General features: G+C 44.8%; 1 protein-coding gene across 9 annotated transcripts in view; it reads left to right on the forward strand.

The window, feature by feature from the left end:
• Nucleotides 1-23973, forward strand: part of PHF14 (PHD finger protein 14) — a 599885-nt gene that overhangs the window by 255191 nt on the left and 320721 nt on the right. For all 9 annotated transcript variants that reach the window (XR_003941940.1, XR_003941941.1, XM_030201081.1 and 6 more), the window contains one exon: nt 19198-19341. Coding sequence is in view for 7 of the 9 variants with exons in the window: in XM_030201081.1 (XP_030056941.1) it covers nt 19198-19341 (144 nt within the window). In the remaining 2 variants the exon portion in view is untranslated. The remainder of the gene's footprint in view (nt 1-19197; nt 19342-23973) is intronic.

A 23973-nucleotide genomic window follows, 5' to 3' on the forward strand; every position in this document is an offset into this window, starting at 1 on the left:
TCTTTCTGCAGGAATTGATAGTTTGTTAGTGTTTTAATTTGCATTCTTGGCCAATGTTATTTAGAACTAGAGAAACAGTGATTCCATTTTTTGTACTGATTTAGTTAATGTTCATGTTGAATTCTGAATTGAAAACCATTTTGCACACTTATTGTGAATAGCCTATCAGTACATTGTAAGCCACTTTGAGCCTGCAAAACTGTGGGCAAAAAAGTGGGGTATAAATGTGCAAAATAAATAAATAAATAACCCTTAGCCTTCTATTTGGAGTGGGTTAAAGCCCTTAGAAAGTTTATTTAGCTTTTTGTTTTTTTGACTCTAATAATGCATGTGCTGCCATTACCAAACACACACTATCCGTTGGCTAGCAGACTATTTCCTTTGCTTGTGCCAAGGCAGGCTTGATCTTTGAGGCTTATGTCGAGGCTCATGATGTCAGAACTGTGGCTGTGTCAGTAGTCCACTTGAGGTCAGCCTCCATGGATGAAATTTGAAGAACTGCAACATGGACTTTTACCTTCCCCCCCCCCCCCCCCCCCCCCCCCCCCCCCCCATATATTCACATCTCTCTTCTGTTTAAGAAGACTCACATGTTGCTGTAGTCCAGAATCGTTTTCCATGTTGCCTTTCAAACAAACAAATTTGAAAAAGGCTGATTACCACCAAAACTATATTGGTGTCTACCTGTTTCAAAGCCTTTCATGATTGTTATTTTCTCTTTTTACTGCTGTGGGCAGCCTGTGACTAGGGGGTGCCATCATTGAGGACTTGCTTATCCTGCTTGTCCTTGAAGAAAACCAAGTTACTTAAACCAAGTCAGTACTGAACAAAAGCTTTTCTCATCTTAGTTCTAAATGGTGAAACTCCATCCCAAAGGAAATAAAACTCATCAACAATAATCTGATCTGCAAATTCCTGAAAACTTTCCTTTTTAAAAAGTTTTTATTACAAGATGTCTAATCTATTTACATATAATGACAGCTCCTATAACTTTTTTGTTTGCTTGTCATGCCCAATTACTCTTGTAATCCACATGTTCACTAATATTCTTTTCATTGTAATTTTTTAAATTGTATGTTAACCACATTGAACTGATAATCTTATTTCGGATAATGTGGGATATAAATACCAATAAATAAATAGGTGAGGAAAAACAAGTGGCAAACACATAAATGCAGTGGGAAATATAAAGCATTGCTCCGTGAATCCTTGTTAATTAGAATTGGCTATATGAATAGTTAAGGAGAGGTGATTTTAAAACTCAGAATGAGCATTTGCAGCCCACAGCAGTGAATTACAGATGAGATGGTTCACAACAAGGATATAAAAACAGTTGCAATAGACATTTGTAGATTGTGTTAAAAAAGACCTGGAAATGGTTACTCATCTCATAGCTGTCTGCGAAGTTCTGATGGAAGAAAATTTCTTTAGGGAAAGGCACAATAAGGTGACATGTCTCATCCATTGGAAACTTTGCAAATGTTACAATATTGCTATACCAGAAAAGCACTGGTATCAAAACCCTAAGAGAATTATGGATAATGAAGAGGTTATAAGTAAATGGGACAGTCCTATTTTCACCTACAAAAAGCTGAAAGCAAGGAAAACAGACATAGTGGTAAAAGAGAAAAATACCAGAGTGACATTGATCATAGAGGTGTCAGTCCCAGTCATGTGGGGAGAGGGAGCATCGTCAAGTACAAGTGTAGCCCAAGACTAAGAAAATGTGGCATAAATATGCAGAATAATTTTCCCTTGTTTTGGGTGCCACAGGCATGATTAAAAGGAATTTTCAAGCACTCCTGAATAGGTTGTATTTACACATTATATTGTATGAACTCCAGAAGGAAGCTGTCCTTTGGCATTATATAAGTAACTATGGCAAGTGTCAGCCAGTAAATTTGAGAGACTGAGATCATACTCCACATACTTTGGCTTAGGATCAAGGCTCATTACTATCATGTTATGAGCAAAACTAACTCATTTGGAGACAGTGCCCCTTCATTCCGATATTTTCTGTGGACAGCAGGATGCAAGTGCTTACAAATCTGCCCTCCTTCCCGAGGAGTTGTATTCTATTCTGAGCTTGAATAAAGACTGAGGCAGTCCCCCACATGACAGTGGCAGTCAGGGAAGTGATGTGCATGCATAGTTTGCCTCACAAAAGCTTCTGGAAACATCTAAGCTGGAGATGGTTTCCTGTACCTGGGCTCTGTTGTTGATGTTTCCTATCAGTAAATACTTGTATTGTTATATTCTTGGAGAACACCTGCCATAGGTATGTAACCGTTATCTAACTTGGTAATATAAGTTTTTGAGATATCATGTGGAAATTATCTCCATTTAGAAATGATGTAAGTAGCTGTCAGATGCATAACTTAAAAAAAAGTTTTTAACAACGTGTTTCACTTGTGTGTGGAAAGAAGGTGCAGGATCCAGAATTACACCAAGATGCCATGCCTAGAAAGACATTTGGAATAGTTCATTCATCCTGTAAATTATGATTTGGAAAATTAACCGAAGACATTCTACCCAATAACAGCACTTTGGTTTCATTCACGTCGAGTCAGTCTGTCATCTATTGTTTAAAGGCCGTCACACAGTTAGATGTTAATTCTATAGCGATGTTGAAGGAATCCAATAGAGGCACATTGACATAAAGCTGATAACCCACACCAAGCTCATTAAGCACCCAACAGAGTGGATATAACTAAATATTAAATAGGATAGCAGAGATGGCAGTACACTGAGACACATCCACAGAAATGTGGGACTACATAGAAAAAAATGGTAAACAATAGAGCGTACATTCATTTAATCGGTATAGCAAAATATTATGGTTCAAAGTAGAAAAGAGAGCCAAAATATCCAACTGCACCTACACAAATTTTGTGTCTATGTAAAATCCCACTTCAAAACACATTTAAATTTGATAGCATAAGTGTGTCTTGGTTCGATAAGCAAGGCGAAATTCAGACAGATAATGATCATGAGTATTGTTATAAAAGTAATTTCTTCAGAACAGTGTTCTCAGTAACATTAGCAAAAATACAGAGAGAAAATTGGCCAATAATTCATAATGACTGATGTTTCTAAATTTGAGTTATTTCTTCAGGTTCAATGACAATTAGCACCCACCCTGCAAGGCATTAACAGTTAAGGTGACAACATCAAATCTTCCTGAGTTACTTTCAATGTAAAAATGGAACATGCATTTAAAGCACAGACTACATTTCTCATAGATTCTCTAATCTTCACAGTCTCACTACTATGTTTAAGAGCAAAAGATGGCCAATGTACTCTGCATTCAAAAGACATTGAAATGGACACGATCACAGCAGGATTAAACTGAGCACAAATATGAATCTTGTGAGCAAAGCTTATGAAAAGGAGTCACAACTAGGAGGCTTTAATGTTATATGTTGTCATGTTAAATGCTTTTCAGCAATAAAAACCTGATATACTCGGTTATTACATACTAGTAAAAAAAGGCCCGTTTCTCAAAAAAAATGAAACGGGCACTAGCAAGGCTATCATGTAATGGCGATTATGTTTTTAAGGCTTTAGTCGAAGCAATTTCTCCTCGCTCCCCTCCCCTCCGTGTCCCGCGATTCTTCCCTCCCCTCCGTGTCCCGCGATTCTGACCTCCACTCCATGTGCAGTAATTCTCTTCTGCCCTGCCGTCCCCTCGGTGTCCCGTGATTCTGGCCTCCCTTCCATGTCCAGTGATTCTCCTCTGCCCTGCCCTCCCCTCCATGTCCAGCGATTCTCCTCTTCCCTGCCCTCCCCTCCGTGTCCCATGATTCTGCCCTCCCTTGCATGCCAGCGATTCTCCTCTGCCCTGCCCTCCCCTCCATGTCCAGTGATTTTTCTCTGCCCTGCCATCCCCTCCACATCCAGCGATTCTTCCCTCCGCTCCGTGTCCCGCGATTCTGACCTCCCCTCCATGTGCAGTGATTCTCCTCTGCCCTGCCGTCCCCTTGGTGTCCCGTGATTCTGGCCTCCCTTCCATATCCAGTGATTCTCCTCTGCCCTGCCCTCCCTTTGGTGTCCCGCGATTCTGCCCCTCCCCTCCATGTCCAGCGATTCTTCTCTGCCCTGCCCTCCCCTCCCCTCCGTGTCCTGCAATTCTGCCCTCCCCTCCATGTCCAGCGATTCTCCTCTGCCATGCCCTCCCCTCCCCTCCATGTCCTGCGATTCTGGCCTCCCCTCCATGTCCAGCGATTCTCCTCTGCCGTGCCCTCCCCTCCCCTCCGTGTCCTGCGATTCTGGCCTCCCCTCCATGTCCAGCGATTCTCCTCTGCCGTGCCCTCCCCTCCATGTCCCGCGATTCTGCCCTCCCCTCCCCTCCATGTCCAGCGATTCTCCTGTGCCCTGCCCTCCCCTCCCCTCTGTGTCCTGCGATTCTGCCCTCCCCTCCCCTCCCCTCCGTGTCCTGTGATTCTGCCCTCCCCTCCATGTCCAGCGATTCTCCTCTGCCCTCCATGTGCAGTGATTTTCCTCTGCCGTGCCCTCCCCTCCATGTCCCGCGATTCTGCCCTCCCCCCATGTCCAGCGATTCTCCTCTGCCCTGCCCTCCCCTCCGTGTCCCGCGATTCTGCCCTCCCTTCCACATCCAGCGATTCTTCCCTCCCCTCCGTGTCCCGCAATTCTGACCTCCCCTCCATGTGCAGTGATTCTCTTCTGCCCTGCCGTCCCCTCAGTGTCCCGTGATTCTGGCCTCCCTTCCATGTCCAGTGATCCTCCTCTGCCCTGCCCTCCCCTCCCCTTGGTGTCCCGCGATTCTGGCCTCCCCTCCATGTCCAGCGATTCTCCTCTGCCGTGCCCTCCTCTCCCCTCCATGTCCCACGATTCTGCCCTCCCCTCCATGTCCAGCGATTCTCCTCTGCCCTGCCCTCCCCTCCGTGTCCTGCGATTCTGCCCTCCCCTCCACGTCCTGCGATTGTGCCCTCCCCTCCATGTCCCGCGATTCTGACCTCCCTTCCATGTGCAGTGATTCTCCTCTGCCCTGCCCTCCCCTTGGTGTCCCGCGATTCTGGCCTCCCCTCCATGTCCAGCGATTCTCCTCTGCCGTGCCCTCCTCTCCCCTCCATGTCCCACGATTCTGCCCTCCCCTCCATGTCCAGCGATTCTCCTCTGCCCTGCCCTCCCCTCCGTGTCCTGCGATTCTGCCCTCCCCTCCACGTCCTGCGATTCTGCCCTCCCCTCCGTGTCCCGCGATTTTGACCTCCCTTCCATGTGCAGTGATTCTCCTCTGCCCTCCCCTCCGTGTCCTGCGATTCTGCCCTCCCCTCCATGTCCCGCGATTCTGACCTCCCCTCCATGTGCAGTGATTCTCCTCTGCCCTGCCGTCCCCTCGGTGTCCTGTGATTCTGGCCTCCCTTCCATGTCCAGTGATTCTCCTCTGCCCTGCCCTCCCCTTGGTGTCCCGTGATTCTGGCCTCCCCTCAATGTCCAGCGATTCTCCTCTGCCCTGCCCTCCCCTCCCCTCCGTGTCCTGCGGTTCTGCCCTCCCCTCCATGTCCAGCGATTCTCCTCTGCCCTGCCCTCCCCTCCTCTCCATGTCCTGCAATTCTGCCCTCCCCTCCACGTCCAGCGATTCTTCTTCCCTCCCCTCCCCTCCATGTCCCGCGATTCTGTCCTCCCCTCCATGTCCAGCAATTGTCCTGTGCCCTACCCTCCCATCCATGTCCCGCAATTCTCCCCTTGCCTCCCATCCCCTCCATGTCCAGCGATTGTCCTGTTCCCTGCCCTTCCCTCCATGTCCCGCGATTCTGCCCTCCTCAGCGATTCTCCTCTGCTCTGCCCTCCCATCCTTGACCCGCGATTCTGTCCTCTCCTCCCATCCCATCCATGTCCATCGATTCTCCTCTGCCCTGCCCTCCCCTCACCTTGATGTCCCGTAATTCTGTCCTCTCCTCCAGCGTTCCGTTGCCTTCACTTGCTTGCGTTCATAACATCCTGATATCAGTTCGCCTCCAGCGTTCCCTTCCCTCTCACTGTTCCGCTCTCCTCTGACGTCATTTCATCTTTACACGAGGGTGGGACAGTGAGAGGGAAGGGAACGCTGGAGGCTTGCTGACGTCAGGAAGTTACGAACCCAGCCAGCCAGCCATAGAACGTTGAGGTACAAATTATTATATTAAGATTAGATCTTCCTATTAAAATAATTTTTTGACTCTGTCAGTGCCTTCCTTGTAGATCCAAATATAAAGTAAAAGCTTTGGTAAAACCAATTTAATCTGAGCCCTAACAAACAGTACTATGCCTAGTGGAATGCCTAATGGGCTGAAGATAGGAACCGAAGTGGTGAACTGGATTAGGAACTGGTTGACGGACAGATGCCAGAATGTGGTGGTTAATGGAATTCGCTCAGAGGAGGGAAAGGTGAGTAGTGAAGTGCCTCAAGGATCGGTGCTGGGGCTGATTCTGTTCATTATATTTGTGAGTGACATTGCCGAAGGGTTAGAAGGTAAAGTTTGCCTATTTGCGGATGATACTAAGATCTGTAACAGAGTGGGCACCCCGGAGGGAGTGGAAAACATGAAAAACGATTTGAGAAAGCTGGAAGAATGGTCTAATGTTTGGCAATTAAAATTCAATGCGAAGAAATGCAAAGCGATGCACTTAGGGAATAGAAATCCACGGGTGACGTATGTGTTAGGTGGGGAGAGTCTGATAGGTACGGACAGGGAGAGGGATCTTGGGGTGATAGTACCTGAGGATTTGAAGGTGAAGAAACAGTGTGACAAGGCGGTGGCCGTAGCTAGAAGGTTGTTAGGCTGTATAGAGAGAGGTGTGACCAGCAGAAGAAAGGAGGTGTTGATGCCCCTGTATAAGTCATTGGTGAAGCCCCACCTGGAGTATTGTGTTCAGTTTTGGAGGCCGTACCTTGCTAAGGATGTAAAAAGAATTGAAGCGGTGCAGAGAAAAGCTACGAGAATGGTGTGGGATTTGCGATACAAGACGTATGAGGAGGGACTTGCTGACCTGAATATGTATACTCTGGAGGAAAGGAGAAACAGGGGTGATATGATACAGATGTTCGAATATTTGAAAGGTATTAATCCGCAAACGAACCTTTTCCCGATATGCAAAGGCGGTAGAACGAGAGGACGTGAAATGAGATTGAAGGGGGGCAGGCTCAAGAAAAATGTCAGGAAGTATTTTTTCACGGAGAGAGTAGTGGATGCTTGGAATGCCCTCCCGCGGGAGGTGGTGAAGATGAAAACGGTAACGGAATTCAAACATGTATGGGATAAACATAAAGGAATCCTGTTCAGAAGCAATGGATCCTCAGGAGCTTAGCCGAGATTGGATGGCAGAGCTGGTAGTGGGAGGCGGGGATAGTGCTGGGCAGACTTATATGGTCTGTGCCAGAACCGGTGGTGGGAGGCGGGGCTGGTGGTTGGGGGGCAGGGATAGTGCTGGGCAGACTTATAAGGTCTGTGTCCTGAAAACGATAGGTACAAATCAAGGTAAGGTATGCACAAAAAGTGTGACATATGAGTTTATCTTGTTAGGCAGACTGGATGGACCGTGCAGGTCTTTTTCTGCCGTCATCTACTATGTTACTATGTATTCTTCCCTTTCTTTGCTCTACCCCTTCCTATTGCATGGATGCCCCGTTGCCAGTGCCCAGTGACAGACCACTTTCAGCTTCCCCAAGTTTTAAGTGCCCTGGTTACATCACCATCAAGAATTTGGTCCTTCCAGCCATGTTCTAACGGGAAGTCCATATGGCTTATAGAGTTCCTCTGTTTCTAGAGGCAACCTTGGTCTCACCACACCTACCAGTCCAATTTCAATATATCAGCTATTTGCCCCGCTATCATCATGTACAGTTTCAGTTACCTTGACTTGGCTTTCTGTACCTTGCTGTGATGCTGTACATCTACAAACAAATATAGCCTTGCCAAAAGTACCAGGAGAGAGGATGGGGAAAAATAAAAGAGGGAGAAAAATGGTTCAGATGGGGCGGGGGGGGGGGGGGGTTCAAATATTAATTGGGCAATTCTGCCCCATTCTGACATTCAGCGTGGTCAGCTACTACTGTTACTACTAATCATTTGTATAGCACTACCAGACATACACAGCACTGTACATAATATATACAAGTACTTTTTCTGTCCCTAGAGGGCTCACAATCTAAGTTTTTATACCTAGGACAATGGAGGATTAGGTGACTTGCCCAAGGTAGCAAGGAGCTACAGTGGGAATTGATCCCAAGTTGCCAGGATTAAAGCCTACTGCACTAACCATTAGGTTATTGCTCCACTCCAGCTGCCCAGCCATCAGCCTTGCTGCAGTCCAAGAAGTTCAAAAATACATGAAGCCATGGATGAGACATCCCGCCTACCTATGGTCCCATATCTTAATCCTTGATTTGAAGAGATATTGACTTACAGAGATTGAAATCAATCTATTATGTATTGGAATGTAAAAAAATAAAAAAAGGCTGGGTTTATTTTTCGTTAAAAACAAAAAGATGATAAATCTTCCAAAATGTGTGTTTTTGTTTAGTAAACTTTACATACCACCTTTACTATAGTCCGAACAAAGTCCTTTACAATCAGAATAATAAAAAGCATAGGAAAGAGTTCCAGTAAACAGTAGGAAAGCAAAATTAATCCAGAATAGAGGAGGGGCAAGAATATTGAAGTTTTGTCAGACAAATCTGATTGATTTGTTTGACTGGGGGACTACAGAGTAGGATCGAGGGAGAGTGCTAAATGTAGATTTTAGCAAAGCCATTGACACACGGTACCACATAGATGACTTATTGGAGCTGGTTCAGTAGAAGGCAACAAGAGGGTAGGGTAATGGTAAATGAAGCTCACTCTGAGGAAAATGATGTTACTAGTGGTGTGCCACAAGGTTTGGTTCTTAGGCTGGTTCTTTTTAACATTTTCATAAGCAATATTGCTGAAGGGCTGTCTGCTAAGGTTTGCCTTTTTGTAGATGATACCAAAATCTGCAGTAGGGTAGACACCCTTGATGGTGTGGATAATATGAGGAAGGACTAAGAGAAGTTTGAAAAATGGCCCGGAATTTGGCAGCTAAGATTTAATTCTAAAAAATGCAGGGTCATATGTTTAGGCTGCAAACACCCGAGAGAGCGGTACAGTTTAGGGTGGTGAAGAAATTTTGTGCAAGAAAGAGGAGCGTGGCTTGGGTGTAATCGTATGTGTGATGGTCTTCAGGCGGCCAAACGAAGAAAAGGCGACCTAGAAAACTAGAAGGATGTTTGGGTGCATAGGGAGAGGAATGTCCAGTAGGAAAAAGGAGGTGGTGGTAACCATGTAAAAGACTCTGGTGAGACCTCATTTAAAATGTGTACAATTTTGGAGAATGCACCTTCAGAAAGATATAAACAGGATAGAGTTGGTGCAGAGGGCAGCTATTAAAATGGTCAGTGGTCTTTGTCATAAAACATATGGGGACAGACTTTAAAATCTCATTATGTACTTGTATGAGTGGTGGGAGAGGGGTGATATGGTAGAGACGTTTAAATACATATGTGGCATAAATGCACAAGAGACGAGTCTCTTCAGTTGAAAGGATGTTCTTGAATGAGGGGGCATAGGATGAAGGTGAAAGGGGACAGACTTGGGAATAACCTGGGGAAATACCTCTTCATGGATAGGGTGGTGAATTTGTGGAGCAACCTCCTGGTGGAGTTGGTGGAGATGAAAGCTGTATCTGACTTCAAGAAATATTGGGACAAGTATGTAGGATCTCTATTGGAGTTTCAGGGAAGTAGATGACATAGATGGGCAGAGCTTAATTATTCATTAAGTGAAAATATATTTTCTCCTATTCGTTTTAAAAGTATTACAATGTAACTTCATTGAGTATCCCTTAGTCTTCATAGTTTTTGAAAGAGTAAACAGTTGATTCACTTTAATCTGTTCTACTTAACTCAGAATTTTGTAGACCTCTATCATATCCTTCTCATCATTTTGGCCACCCTTCTTTGTACCTCTTTGAATTCCATGATATCTCTCTTTTTTTTTTTTTTTTTAATGCTGCAACCAGAATTGCATCCAATACCCAAGGGGGTCATTTTAACTAAGCTGTGGTAAATGTTAGCATGTACTTATTTATTATATCCCAGAAAATCCGAATTCCAATTATTTAGTTCTTTGTGGCTTACAATAGTGAAGAAGTGATGTTATAAAATATTTAATTTCAAGCAAGATGACAGGTAGTAATATTGTAGGAACTATACATATTAACGAACATTTTCAGTATAGTAAATTGTGCAATTAATTTAGAAAAACTTGTCAAACAGGAAGGGCTTTAAAAATTTGCAAAACGTTCAGTAGTTAGTAATACTTTTTATCTCATTTGCAATGGAGTTCCACCATTTTGAGCTCATGGGAGAAAGAATAGATTTAAATTTGATATTTTTAAGCTAGGAAAATGTAACATGAGAAATTCTCTGGATCTGGTAAATGCATTATAGGCTGGGAGATCAATCAGGTAAAACATGTAATCTTGGGCCAAACCATAAATTATTTTATATATGAGTATACATGTTTTAAAAATGATTCTAATTTTGATCAGGAGCCAGTGAAGTTTGGAGAGCAATGGAGAAGCCCTGTCAGATTTTGATGCTTTGAATACAAGTCTGGCGGTTGTATTAAGAGTAGTCTGAAGCCTTCTGGATAAAGATTCCTTGTTCCTCAAATAAACTTAGTTGCAGTATTCCAGTTATAACAGGACTAGTGTTTCTATAAGTGAGCAAAAGGTATTAGATGGGAAGAAAGGTCTGATCCTTTTTAGTTTCCATAACGATCCAAAGGCTTTGGTAACCATGAAATTAGCCTGATCGTCACATGTCAGGAATTGATCAATAACAATCCCAAGTATTTCTAAAGTAGATTCCATTGAGTAAGTCATTTGGTTTAAGGTGAAACTGGTCTGTTTGTGAAAGCTATTGGGGTGGGACATTTCATGAAATTTAGTCTTATCCTGGTTCAGTTTTAGAAAGAGAGACGCCCAGTTCTCCATCAGATCAAGGGTTGTCTGATTGGAATTAAAGGTACCTTGGATCTGATTATCAAACAGTGTGCAGATGGTAACATCACCAGCATATATAAAAGACTTCAGACCTTTGGTTTCCAGTAAACGACCTAAAGGTTCCATCATGATATTAAAGAGGATAGGAAATATAGGAGAGCCCTGTGGCACTATTGGCAGGAAAAATGTAATTACAATTCTTACAGCAGTGGTTCCCAAACCTGGTCCTGGAGGTTCCCCAGCCAGTCATCTTTTCATGTTATCTATAATGAATATTCCTGAGAGAGATTTGTATGAAGTGGAGGCATTCTATGCAAATCTCTCTCATGAATATTCATTGTGGATATCCTGAAAACCTCACTTGCTGGAGTGCGTCTAGGATCAGGTTTGGGAACGATCATACCTAAACCTCCACTACCCAAGCAGAAAATACAAATCCACCTATGCATTCAGCTTTTCCAACTTAAGCGCACAACTATGGAACGCACTGCCAAAAGCAGTAAAAACTACGCTCGACCACCTAAATTTCCGGAAAGCACTAAAGACAGACCTGTTCAGAAGAGCTTACCCCATTGACCCAACATAAAAATACCTGTGACACAACGTAACCATAGACCGTAATGGACATTACCTGACTCTTTCTCTCCCTTTCTAAGTTCTCCCAAATTATACCTACTATACATGTACCTCATTCTACCAAAACATCACCTTGTATTCATTATACGTTGTATTTGTTCAGACCAGAATCGGTTAACGCCGTTAACGGATATATGTAAGCCACATTGAGCCTGCAAAAAGGTGAGAGAATGTGGGATACAAATGTAACAAATAAATAAATAAACCACTGGCTTATAGAATTGCTAGCACTTGGGCAACAATTTACTAGTCAGGGAAAGACTGAATTCATCTTAGGGCCATGTTTACTAAGCTGCGCTATAGGTGTGCTAAAAAGTAGCACATTTTAACACTAGAAATACCCATATATTGCTATGGGTGTCTCTTGCTTTAGTGTGCGCTAATTTTTAGCATGTGCTAAAAATAATAGCACACCTTAGTAAACATGGCCCTTAGATTGTTACAGGAATAATGCCACAAAAATTAGATGTATCTTCCCCTTTTCTTTTCTTAACCTTTCTCAAACTGTCTGACCTGTATTGTTTTTGGAAATTCCAGGCTTGTGCTGAAACTACTAAACAGTGTCATGCTTTTTTGTAGTGTTCCAGATTTATTAGGAAACTTATTTTAAGATGTGGCTTAATTTAGCCACATAGCCACTTGCATTAGAGTTATAAGTGCTAACTTAACTTAGCTATAAAGCCACTTATTCTCTGACCTTTTATGGTGATATTTCTCATTGTGTAGCGCTGTCATCACTGACCTTGTGTAATGTTGTTAGTTAAGTACTTTCTGATGCATTCAATGTGTAGTAGCACGTGGTCAATTTCACCATTTTAAAACCTCTTCCTTGCAGCATTTGCTTTCCTTTTTACTCTTTTTTTTTTTTTTTTTTCAGTCCTATCAGTAATTCGGTAGCTGTTCTTCACTGATTTTGCAACTCTACTTATTTAGCCAATGGCATTGCTAGTTTTTAAATTGCACATTGTAACACAATGCATGTTGACTTAATTCTCAAAACTCATTGATTAGATTTTTAACTTTTCCATTCTCTAAGATAAACTCGACAGTACAACTTGTAAAAAAGACATAGGGGTAAATTCTCAAAAGGTCACTGAAATGTAGGCACTGGGTTGATATGTGCTAAGATTTCCGCGTGGAAATCGACGTGTATTCCATAACAATGTGCATAACCTAAGTGGCATTAATTAGAATTTACAGGCAGAACTGTCTAGGCGTTTTCTATAATGTACTGCTCATAAATTCTAATTTGCATAGTTGAAAAGGGGGCATAGCCATGGGCAGGTCGTGGGCATTTCTAAAATCTATGTGAGTTCTTGTAGAATACACCTGGTCTGCGACTAATTTAGGCATCGCTATCTACACCATTCTGTTCTTGGCTTAACTTCCTGCTATTAAATTTAGTCGCATGTATGGGTGCTCGGCAAATTCTATAAACCACGTGGAAATTTAGGCTTATTCTATTAAGTACGCCTAAATTGAGATGTACTTTATAGAATATGCTTAGGTGAATTTCATTTTGGTGCTGAATTTTAGGCGTGATTATATACAATCTAGTCCTAAATGTGAATTCTGTAATGGCAGTTGTGCTCACAACTGCAGTGGTAGAATACTAGCATAAGTCTATATTTGCATGCCTAACTTTAGTCGTCAACGCTTATGCCAATTCAGTGACTGGCTTAAATGCTCTGTGCCTAACTGCAGGCAGTTAAGTGCGCAAACAGTAGAATTCTATCATGCATTTAACTGCCTGACACACCCCAGACTCGTTCATGCCCCTTCCAGCCCACACCCCCTTGAAGTTGTGTGCTCTGGAATTTGAGCGCACAAATTATAGAATAGTGACTAAGGGCAATTTACACATGTGACTGCTAATTGGCACCAAATAGTGTCCAATTAAAGCCAATAATTGGCTTTTAACTCTTAACAGCCAATTATTGAATTAAGTTACTTGCACAACTGACCTTATTAAGTTATGTGTGTTAGTCAGAAATTAGAGCACACAAGTTTGTAGAATTAGGGGGATAGTGTCTTTCTTATAGTTGAGCTGTAAGGAAGTTGTCACCGTATCCCACAGGGGACATGGAATGAGCTCAGGTAGCTAGAGTCACGGAGAAAAGAGTTGAGCAAGATCACATATTTCAGACTGACGAAGTCCAAATATTCACTTAATAGGCATTTGGCTTCCTTTTGGTATTCATATATAATAGCATCAACAGCAGATGAATCCAGGAACTCGTTGGTTATATCCGCCTACCAGCAGGTAGAGAACACTGAAAGAAGGTAGTGACCCTAGACATTCAACTCCTTCCCTCTTCAGTATATCTCTATCTCCAGCAGGTGGTGGACAGATTCCCTCCAGCTTCTGGATTCGTTTCTTGGGGAGGCTCCTGGGCTTGGCCAGTTGAGCAGGGGGTGTGTGGCTGAGGCACTTTGTGTGACCACTTTGGAGGCATACTTGGTTTCCAGGTCTCTGCCTTACCTCATCTCTCCCTAGCTCCCAGCATCTCCATAGTAATTGGTGCTGTGTGCCTTCCATTTGTCTCCTAGCTTTCCTCACAGACCAAAAAAAAAAAAAAAGAAGCTTAGTTGAGGCTTATGTAGCAGCTCAGTCAAGTTTGGCACTGCAGATAGACCCCAGCTCGTCCTGACCGAGTCCTTGACAGAGCGCTCTTTTCGGTTCCTGGGTGTGTTCCTGGCTGCAGCTCTTCTGAGCAGGGTGAGTTTGTTTACTCTGCGCCGTGGCTTGTCTTGGGCATTAGCGCTGTTTGCTCATGGCAGCTGAAACAGTAAAGCGTTGTTCCGACTGCAGCAAGAGGAAGACCATGGCGGAAGTGTGTAGCGTGAACTGCCTTGAATCATCTGCACCGGGGAGTATGGCGGTTTTGGCAAGCTCGGACCTTTGCTGCACTTCGGAGCTCAGCGTCGGCGCCATCTTTGAAGTGTTGGGAGATGCACGTCTCTCAGTCCCTGTAGAGAGCGAGGGCTTTGGGAAGCCAGGTTTATTGCATGAGGCTGTTCTGCCAGCAAGGGATTCTAGTATGGCAGTTCCTTATTCTGTTTCTGGGGCAGGCAGTCAGGGAGATTCTTTTTCCTCCTGAATTTGTTTTGTTGATGCACCGGGCTTTCCTGATGAAGAGAGCTCTCCCAGATTCCCATAGTCTCTCCATGCCTGCTTATGTTTCCCCAGCCCTAGAGGTTCCTCTATCTGCAGGGAGCATGGAACCTTCTTCTCCTGTAGACACTCCAGACCCTAAGCGCAGGAGAATTGTTGTTTTTTTTCTCTGTCTGAAGCTGCCTCGGTGGTTCTGCATTCCCCTTCCCAGTCCCGTTTTGGAGGTTCAGAGGAATCTTCTAGACCTTCTAGGTTAGAAGATCTAGAGGAAGGGGGAGTTATGCCGCCAGAGCAGGATGACCCTTTGGCGGTGCGTATTTTTCATTGAGATGAACTCCCATCTCTTTTTTCTGATGCCTTACAGGTCTCAATATTGAAGATCTGGAAGTATCTGCAGCCTCTTCTGTTAATCCCAAGATGGCCAGTACTAGAAAGCCTACTTGGGCATTCCTGGTCCATTCAGGAGCTTATCTCAGCTCAGTGGTCGGATCCGGATGGGACCTTAAAAGTGGCTAGAACTATGTTTTGACTTTACCCAGCTGAGGAAGCTCATCTGGCTCTTTTTGGGCTACCTAAAGTGGATTCGCTGGTAACTGCGATTACTAAGAAGACTACTCTCCCTGTGGAAGGGGGGTGGGGTCCCTTTGAAAGATATGCAGGGCTGCCGCTTGGAGGCTTCTTTGAAAGATCTTTCTAGGTTTCATCCCTGGCACTTCAAACTGCTATTTGCAGTTCTTACGCGGCTCAGGTATGTCTATCTTGGCTTCAGCAAGCAGTTGAGCAGCCCTCAGAAGGTTTCACTTCTCTTTCTGATGTGGCCTCGTGGATGGACTCGGCTTTGGCCTTTTTGGCTGATGCCCTTTATGATTTGGTATGGGCATCTGCCAAACAGATGTCTTTGACAGTAGGCGTCAGCAGTGGTCCTCCTTTCATTTCGACAAACGGTCTGCAGGTTCCAGTCAGAGACAATGAACCCAGGAGTGCCCGTCACAATGATGGGACGCCGGTCCACTCTTCCATTCTGTGTATAGGGGGTCGATTGTCCCTTTACCTCGAAGAGTGGACCAAAGTGACATGGGTACTGGATCTGGTCAGAGACGGGTACAGGTTAGTTTGCAGCTCCCAATGGAGACACCTTTTTGGAATCCAGATGCGTCAAATGGGCATCCGTAAACGACACGTTACAGTCTCTTCTAGATCTTGGAGCAGTAATTTGCGTTCCTCAGGATGAGCTTTTTGTGCCGATTGATACTCCATCTATTTTCTAGTTCCTCAAAAAGGCGGAACTTACACACCAGTGCTCGACTTGCACAAGGTCAAAAAATCCCTGAGGGTGCTGCATTTCTGCATGGAAACTTTGCGTTCTGTCATCAAGGTAGTTCAATCTGGAGAATTCCTCACGTCTCTGGACCTCAGGGAGGCGTATTTGCATATTCCAGTTTGGCCTCCTCATCAACAGTTTCTACGCTTTGTGATTCTGGGCTGACATTTTCAATTCCGTGCCTTGCTGTTTGGTCTGGCCATGGAGGTGGCTGCTTTTCTACGGAGAGAAGGTGTCCGAGTTCATCCTTATCTGGACGATTGGCTTATCCGGGCGGACTCGGAGCAGAAGAAGAGTCGAATATCAACTGCCCGAGTCATAGAAGTCCCAAATTCTCTTAGTTAGGTGGTCAATTTTCCCAAAAGTCATCTGACCCCCTCGCAGTCTGTTGAATATTTTGGAGCTCGCTTCGACATGGCCTTCGGCTATGTCTTTCTTCTCAACAGCAGGCGCCTCAAGCTCCAGACTCAGGTACGCCTTCTCTTGTGCGCTCCTTGATCCCGAGCTTGGGATTATGTGCAGCTGCTTGGGTTGATGGCAGCCACCCTGGAAGTGGTACCATGGGCGAGAGCACATATATGCAGCCCCTGCAGCTGTCCCTGCTAAATTGCTGGACTCCGGTCTCTCTGGAGTACCAACGGCTGCTGCCTTGGCTTCCTGCGGCAAAACGCAGCATGGCTTGGTGGCTCTCCAATGACAATCTGTGACGGGGGATCTCAATGGCTGCTGGTGATTGCGGTTTCCAGCCTTTCTGGTTGGGGGGGGGAGGGGGCTCATTGTCTAAACCTCTGTGCACAGGTTCAGTGGACGGCTCGGGAAGTGGGGTGGTCCATCAGTCGCCTGGAGCTGAGAGCAATTTTCCAAGCTTTCCTTGTGTTCCGGAGGACTCTAGAAGGACAGGCAGTCCAAGTTCTCTCAGACAATACAACGGCGGTAGCCTACATCAACCATCAAGGAGGCACTCAGAACACAGCACTGGCCGCGGAGGCAGCCAACATGCTTGATTGGGCAGAGCGTCGTCTGTTGCTCTTGTCGGCGGCCCATATTGCCGGGCAAAGCAACGTGCAAGCCGATGTCCTCAGCAGGCATCGCATCAACCTGGCGGAGTGGAAGCTTGTGGCGTAGGCCTTTCTCCAGTTTTGTTGCAAGTGAGGAACACCAAAGTTGATCTCATGGTGTCCAGCACAAATGCCAAAGTGAAACACTTGTTCAGCAGAAGGAGCTCCCGGATCCACAGGTATGGAGGCCCTGTCTCAACCGTGGCCATCGGATCTTCTTTATGTATTTCCTCCTTGGCCCTTGATAGGGCAAGTTCTTCACCGGGTTCGTCTTCACCAGGGGTTGGTGATCCTAGTAGCTCCGGATTGTCCGCAGTATGCGGATCTCAGGCGTTTGATGTTGGCAGCTCCATTTCGTCTCCCTCTCTTGCCAGACCTTCTGCATCAGGGTCCGGTGGCTATGGAGGATCCCTCCCGCTTTGGTCTTAGGGCCTGGCGTTTGAAAGGGCAAAGTTGAGGAAAAAGGGTTATTCGAACGAGGTTATTGTTACATTGCTGCGGGCTTGCAAATGGTCCACTTCTGCGGCCTACGCCTGTGTATGGCATAACTTTGAGTTGTGCTGTGGGCTTGGGTGCTGTTAAGAGCTTCCATGTTGCAGATGCTGGATTTTTTGCAGGATGGTCTACAGAAGAGACTGGCTTACAATTCTCTCTGGGTTCAGGTGGCTGCGCTGGCTTGTTTCCGGGGGCGTGTGGCCGGATCTTCCCTGGCTGCTCATCCAGATGTTGTCTTTTTTTTTTTTTTTGCGGGGAGCCTTACATCTTCGTCCCCCGTTACGCAGCCCATGCCCATCTTGGAACTTGGGGGTGGTTCTGAAGGCTATGCAGAGGGCTCCTTTCAAACCACTCAAGTGAGCTTCGGAGAAGGATCTTACACTCAAGGCAGTCTTTTTGGTTGCCATGGCTTTGGCGCAGAGAGTGTCAGAGCTTCAGGCTCTTTCCTGCTGGGATCCGTTTTTACAGTTCTTAGGGTCCAGAGTTATGGTACAGACTGTCCCTTCCTTCCTGCCTAAGATTGTTTCAGCCTTTCACCTAAATCAGCCACTTTTCCTGCCTTCCTTTCGAAAGGAAGATTTTCCGGATTCATTCGAGCAGTTGCGTCTATTGGATGTCAGCAGGATTCTGATGCAATATTTGCAGATGTCAAACAATTTCCAGGGCTCTGATCATCTTTTCATTTTGTTGTCGGGGCCGTGGCGTGGTTTTTCAGCATGTAAAGCCACTATTGCTCGCTGGCTTAAGGAGGCCATTATTTCTGCTTATCTGGTTTCGGGTACGTCTCCACCGGAGGCGTTTAAGGTGCATTCCACGCAAGCGCAGGCTTCTTCATGGGCAGAAATGGGTATCTTCTCCCTTCAGGAGATATGTCGGGCGGCTACTTGGGCATCCCATCTTTCCTTTGTTTGACATTTATAGGCTGGACATGGCAGCACGGGAAGATGCACGGTTTGGAGTGCAGGTTCTTGCCCGAGGAGCCACATCTTGCCGCCCAGCTTAGGGACTGCTTTGGTACATCCCACCAGTTCCTGGATTCATCTGTTGTTGATGCTAAGGAAGGAAAAATTAGAACTTACCTGATAATTGTTTTTTCTTTAGTCACAGCAGATGAATCCAGGATCACTCCCTGTTATTCTTGTTAGTCTTTCAGTGTCCAATTTTTCTCCAGTGCTGTTTAAGAAAAAAAAAATTAAATGAAAGCAACAGTTGGAGAAGGAGGTTGATTTGGTCCCTCCTTCGTTGATACTTATCGTTCCGGTTCGGAGAGTGCTTGTTGCCTGTGATGAAAGTTTGTTTGTGTTTCTTCTTCTTCTTTCTGCTGTGGAATATGTTATATACTGAAGAAGGAAGGAGCTTGGAGGTCCAGGGTCACTACCTTCTTTCAGTGTTCTCTATCTCTGTCTGCTGGTAGACGGATATAACCCACCAGTTCCTGGATTCATCTGCTGTGACTAAAGAATAGAAAATTATCAGGTAAGTCCTAATTTTCCATATCTTTGCTGAATATAAAATATTTCCTAATGTTTATCTTATTCTTTCCATAGAGGCAGTGCTCCAGAGGAAGGCGAAAAAGCTCCCAGATTCATCTTGATCAAAGTGAGGAGTATAAGAGCGAGAAACCAAATCCTGACTCTTCAAGGCAATTAGAATTACCTATGGAACAGTCTCCTCTACTTGAATTTTTAACGGTAATTAAATAAATCTTTTGCTGGATACGTATACCTGTAAGTTCCTTTACATGTTGCCTTAAAATCATTGCTATCCTGTGATTCCATCTGTGACTCAGAAACATGAAACAATTAAATATAGTTGTGGTCTTGATGCCTCTCAATATACTGAGAGATCTATGAATGTGTACATATTTATATGCTTATTAGGGCTGCATCTTTGAAGTAGGCTCTGAAAACTGTAAGGCTGTTTATAGCGATTTTGCATTCTGTAATTTGAAATTTGTCAATTTGTATTTCTTATCTTTTCATTACTTTTTATTCTTTGTTATTTAGGGCTGCATTTTGGTTAACATTTGTAATTGTGTTTAATTCCCCCCCCCCCCCCCCCCCCACTGCAGTTCCTTGTGACTCTGGACAATGAAGAGTTAAGTGACTTGCCCAGAGTCACAAGGAGCTGCAGTGGGGATAAAAAAGCCATACCTTTATTCACACAATTAACACATGATTAAAATTTTAATCGGAATACAGCCTTAATGCTTATGCATGGTATACGTATCCCTTTTTCTTATCAATACTCCTTAACCATGGCCACTATTTCTGAAAATAATAGCTGGGTTTTTCTTTGAATAGCTTTCTATAAAATGACTTTTTCTGCCAAGGTATTAGGTATGCTTTTTTTTTTTTTGCTGTATAGTTGTCTGTCTGCCTCTCCATATGATCATAAAAACATATTTTTGTTTTCTAAATATAATTACATAATATGTTGAGCCCCCTTAAAAGAATTGAGGCGGTCATTTTAGAAGGCTGGGGCAGAGGTTGCATATTTAAATAGGGACATTTGGTGCAAAACTTTACCAGCTAGATCAGTGGGAGGTGATAGAGATTTATGGATGCTTAACAGATAATGCATGGTGTACTTTTTCCGTGGTTTCTAAACAATGAGTGAAAGACAGTGAAAATGAAATTTGCAAAGGGGGGAACTGTTCCTTAGCATCCCTCCGGCCCGGCCCGGAATGTGACTGATGGGTTGTGCACGCCTTCCAGCAGGTGGAGACTGAGAACTGTGCCTCTAGAGAGAGAGCCAATAAGAGCCCTTGCCAACAAGAGAAAGATCCAGTAATCTCAGTCTCCAGCAGGTGGAAGGTGGTGAGCCCTTCAGTCTCATTCCTTGCTATCTCTCTTCTATGGTTTCTTTCTGTTTGGTTTGTTTTTAAGGCTGATCAGAGGGTTCCTCTGTGTAGGGAGTTGGGTCCGGGCTGTGCATCTGGGGTTTTGCCTGTTGGTGGAGGCTGAGGCCCATGGGGGTCTCTTATAGCCTCATGGGTGTCACACTTGGATGGCTGGGTCCCTCCCCCCATGTACTCCTTAGCATCCGTGTGATGCTTTTGTGTCCTTGATTGTGCCTCAGACTCTTCGAGGGAAGAACTGTGCAGGCAGGGAGAGGCAGCTGCTATATGTTAAAAAAAAAAAAAAAATCAGTTCAGAGAGTGCAAGGGAGCAAAGCAGCTCCCTTTCTCATCCTTTTCATCTGTCCTTTCCTTTTCCCTTTGCAGCACAGGTTTAAAAAAAAAATAAAGTGCCTGTTTCAGCACCATAGTAGAACAGCTCTGCTGCTGTTCTCGAAGTGAGAAGCTGTGCAAAGTGCTGTGCAGGACTGGATATTTAGTCAGAGACAGGAGCCTCTGCATCAGCGGCACCGGTATTGGGGAGCTCCAATACGGCATTCTTGGGCGCTTCAGTGAGCTTTGCTATGGCGGGAATGCCACCATTTTGTTATCCTCGCCATCCCTGCTCATGGCTTTGATGAAGTTTTTCCCTTCAAGGGGTTTTTCTGTTTTGCCGGCCGTGTCTACAGGGGGGATGTGGATTCTGAGCATGGCGGCTCATATTGTTTTCCTTTTTTTTTTGTAACGTCTCAGATTTCTGTCCTGTCTGTTCGATTTCTGGTTGGGTCAGGTTTCATGGGAATCCCCTCATTTTGTCTGGTAAATTTTCAGTCCTTCCTTAAATTACCCTGCACAGCAGCTTGGGTCATAGATGTTAGGCAAGACTGTTTTCCTTAAGGGGGAAGCCAGCAGATCCTTCCTGGAAAAAGTTTTCATGTTTGAAGGTTCCATTTGATATAATATGATGTTATGAAGGTACAGAGGTTTCTTTGTTTTTTGAAAATTACTGGTTTTTAAATTTTTGCCAGCTGCTTTAGCTATGAGTACCTCACAGAAATTGGAGGTGTACCTACAAATAGAGGTGTGTTTACTGTATCTGCTTTACTGGCAATTAAAAAAAAAAAAAAGAGTAGTTGTTTTCCTTTCTATGGTCGAGTATGTGCAATCTAGGTTTACAGTTTGCTCTTTATATAGGTTATTCTTTGCCTAATTTTTACTTTAGTGTCCCTTTGGGTACTTGTAGTGGGGTTAGGTTTGTTGGGTAAGGGTCTGACTAAAGTCAGGTGTTTAGCGTTTGTTCCCTGTCACTCAATCAGCAGAGGTGACAGCCTACTTCTCGAGCAGACTGTTCTTTGCTGAATTTTGTGACCACATCCCACATTGCTCAGTCCGGAGAGGGCTGAGGCTGTTCTTATCAAGGAATGCCCTGGTTTGATTTAAAAAACAAAATGTGTGTGTGTGTGTATATATAGAGATATATATACATATAGTTTAAGCTTAGTGCTGTGTGTATGGTCTTTTGGGAGTTTTGTTGTATGGAGTCTTATTAATTTCCAGAAGGATGTGCTTCTCTGCTCCTTCTTGAGAGTTATCAATCAATGATTTTATGCATTTCTGAGGGCAGGTGCCTAACTCCAGTCTAGAGAGCTCAGAGGTTACCTAGATTTAATATATGTGAAAATGCGCTAAATGCAAAGGCTGTGTGGTGGTTTTTAGGACTGTATCCAGCATATTCTCAGCAATTGTGACACAGCAAACTGCGCTAGTGTGCATACGCCTGGTTGTAAGTAGTGTGGAGGCAATTCAGCACTGTTGAGGCGGTGCTAAGGGAACCGGTTTGCCTGCAAAAGGGTTAGCGTGCCGTACTTATAGTAAGTTAACTGTAATAGGCGGCCTATGCTCTTTCTTTGTCCCGTCTAATTCCTACTCAGAATCTCAATGTGGCAATCACGTGAATTAGTGGGTGCTAGCCATCATGTCACTTCAGTAAAAGCTTACCTGCTCGGGCAGAAGCAATAAAAATGTGCCAATTCACATGCACCTCGCTTAGTGCATTTAGTAAAATGGTCTGCCCGGAGAGTTTTTTTGTCTGCGCTGGTCATCACAGAGGCCTCGCTTCATGTTCTTTTTCGGACCTCGCATCTGCGTTTTCTTCGCTTCCGATGTTGGGCAAGCCCTATCAGTGTCGGGCATCGCCTTTTGGGCTGGTGACTGCCTCTCGTACGCTTATCAGGGTGATGGTAGAAGTGGCGGTGGCTCTCAGAATAGGGGGCATCCTCTTTCATCCTTATCTGGACCATTGACTGATCAGGACGAAGTCATATCAGGAGAGTGGTCAAGCCATGTACCGAGTCTGGCACCTTTTGTAGTCCCTAGGTTAGGTAGTAAACTCGCAACACAGCCGTATACTGTCGTCCCAGGCCTAGGGGGTGTTTCTTTACTCAGCTGGGTTGAGGTCTTCATTACCCGGTCTGTAGCCTTAGATTGCAGTTTCAGATTCACTTGGTGTTCTGGTCCTCGAGGCCAAGAGCGAGGGATTTGCTTCAGGCTGAGTTCCATGGCGCTGGCAATAGAAGCAGTGCCTTGGGCGCTAGGGCTCAGGTTCGGTCTCTTCAAAGTCGCTATTCTTCAGGTAGTCGCTGCAGAAGGCTTCTCTGCAGACAAAATTTGTCCCTGCCTACGTAGTTAGGGGCAGTCTCCGCTGGTTGCTCTGGGGCTCCATTCTTTCAGCTGTTCCAAGGGTATGCCTTTGGAGCAGCTGAAAGGGATAGTTCTCACAACGGATTACAGTGCCAGGAGCTGGGAAGCTCACTGCTATGAGCAGTATGCTCAAAGTCTCTGGTCTCGACAGGAGACCTCTAGCTAGATCAGCTTTCTGGAAACCAGAGCATTTTGGCTAGCTACTCAGGCATTTCGTCACTGGCTTGCGAGTCAGTCGCATCTCATCAGTCTATATAGATAGATAGATATAGATATATTTCGTCTGTCTGCCAGAGGTGGATGAGCTGTCATCAGTTGAAGCAGGAAACAGTGGAGCTACTTCATTAAGCAGAATTTGCATTGAGTGGTTCATTCTGCCGCTCATATCGCAGGTATTCAGAACGTTCAGGCAGGTTTTTTCTCAGTCGAAACTCTCTTGGATCCTGGAGAAGGTGCTCTCAGCTAAGTAGCGTGTCAAGCTGTGGTATGGTGTTGGGCTTTCCAACGACGGTTCTTTTTGCGTCCATTCTCAATACGAAGCTTCCTCTTTATGTTAGTCACTGAGAAGTCCCCAGAGCACAGAGGGGAGATCGGCTGTCCTGCTCCAGGCTTTTCCTCTGTGGCCTCTCTGTATAGATATTAGAAATTTTGGGGTCCTTTTACCAAGCCAAACTAAAAAGTTGGTGTTGCTTTGGTTACATAGACCCTAGCTTTTGACAGTTTGATCAGAAATTAAGCAGGGTAGATTAGTATTGTAACCGGTGGATGAGATCAAAGTGTTGGA

This window comes from Microcaecilia unicolor, chromosome 1 (genome assembly GCF_901765095.1).
Source record: "Microcaecilia unicolor chromosome 1, aMicUni1.1, whole genome shotgun sequence".
Classification (NCBI taxonomy): domain Eukaryota; kingdom Metazoa; phylum Chordata; class Amphibia; order Gymnophiona; family Siphonopidae; genus Microcaecilia; species Microcaecilia unicolor.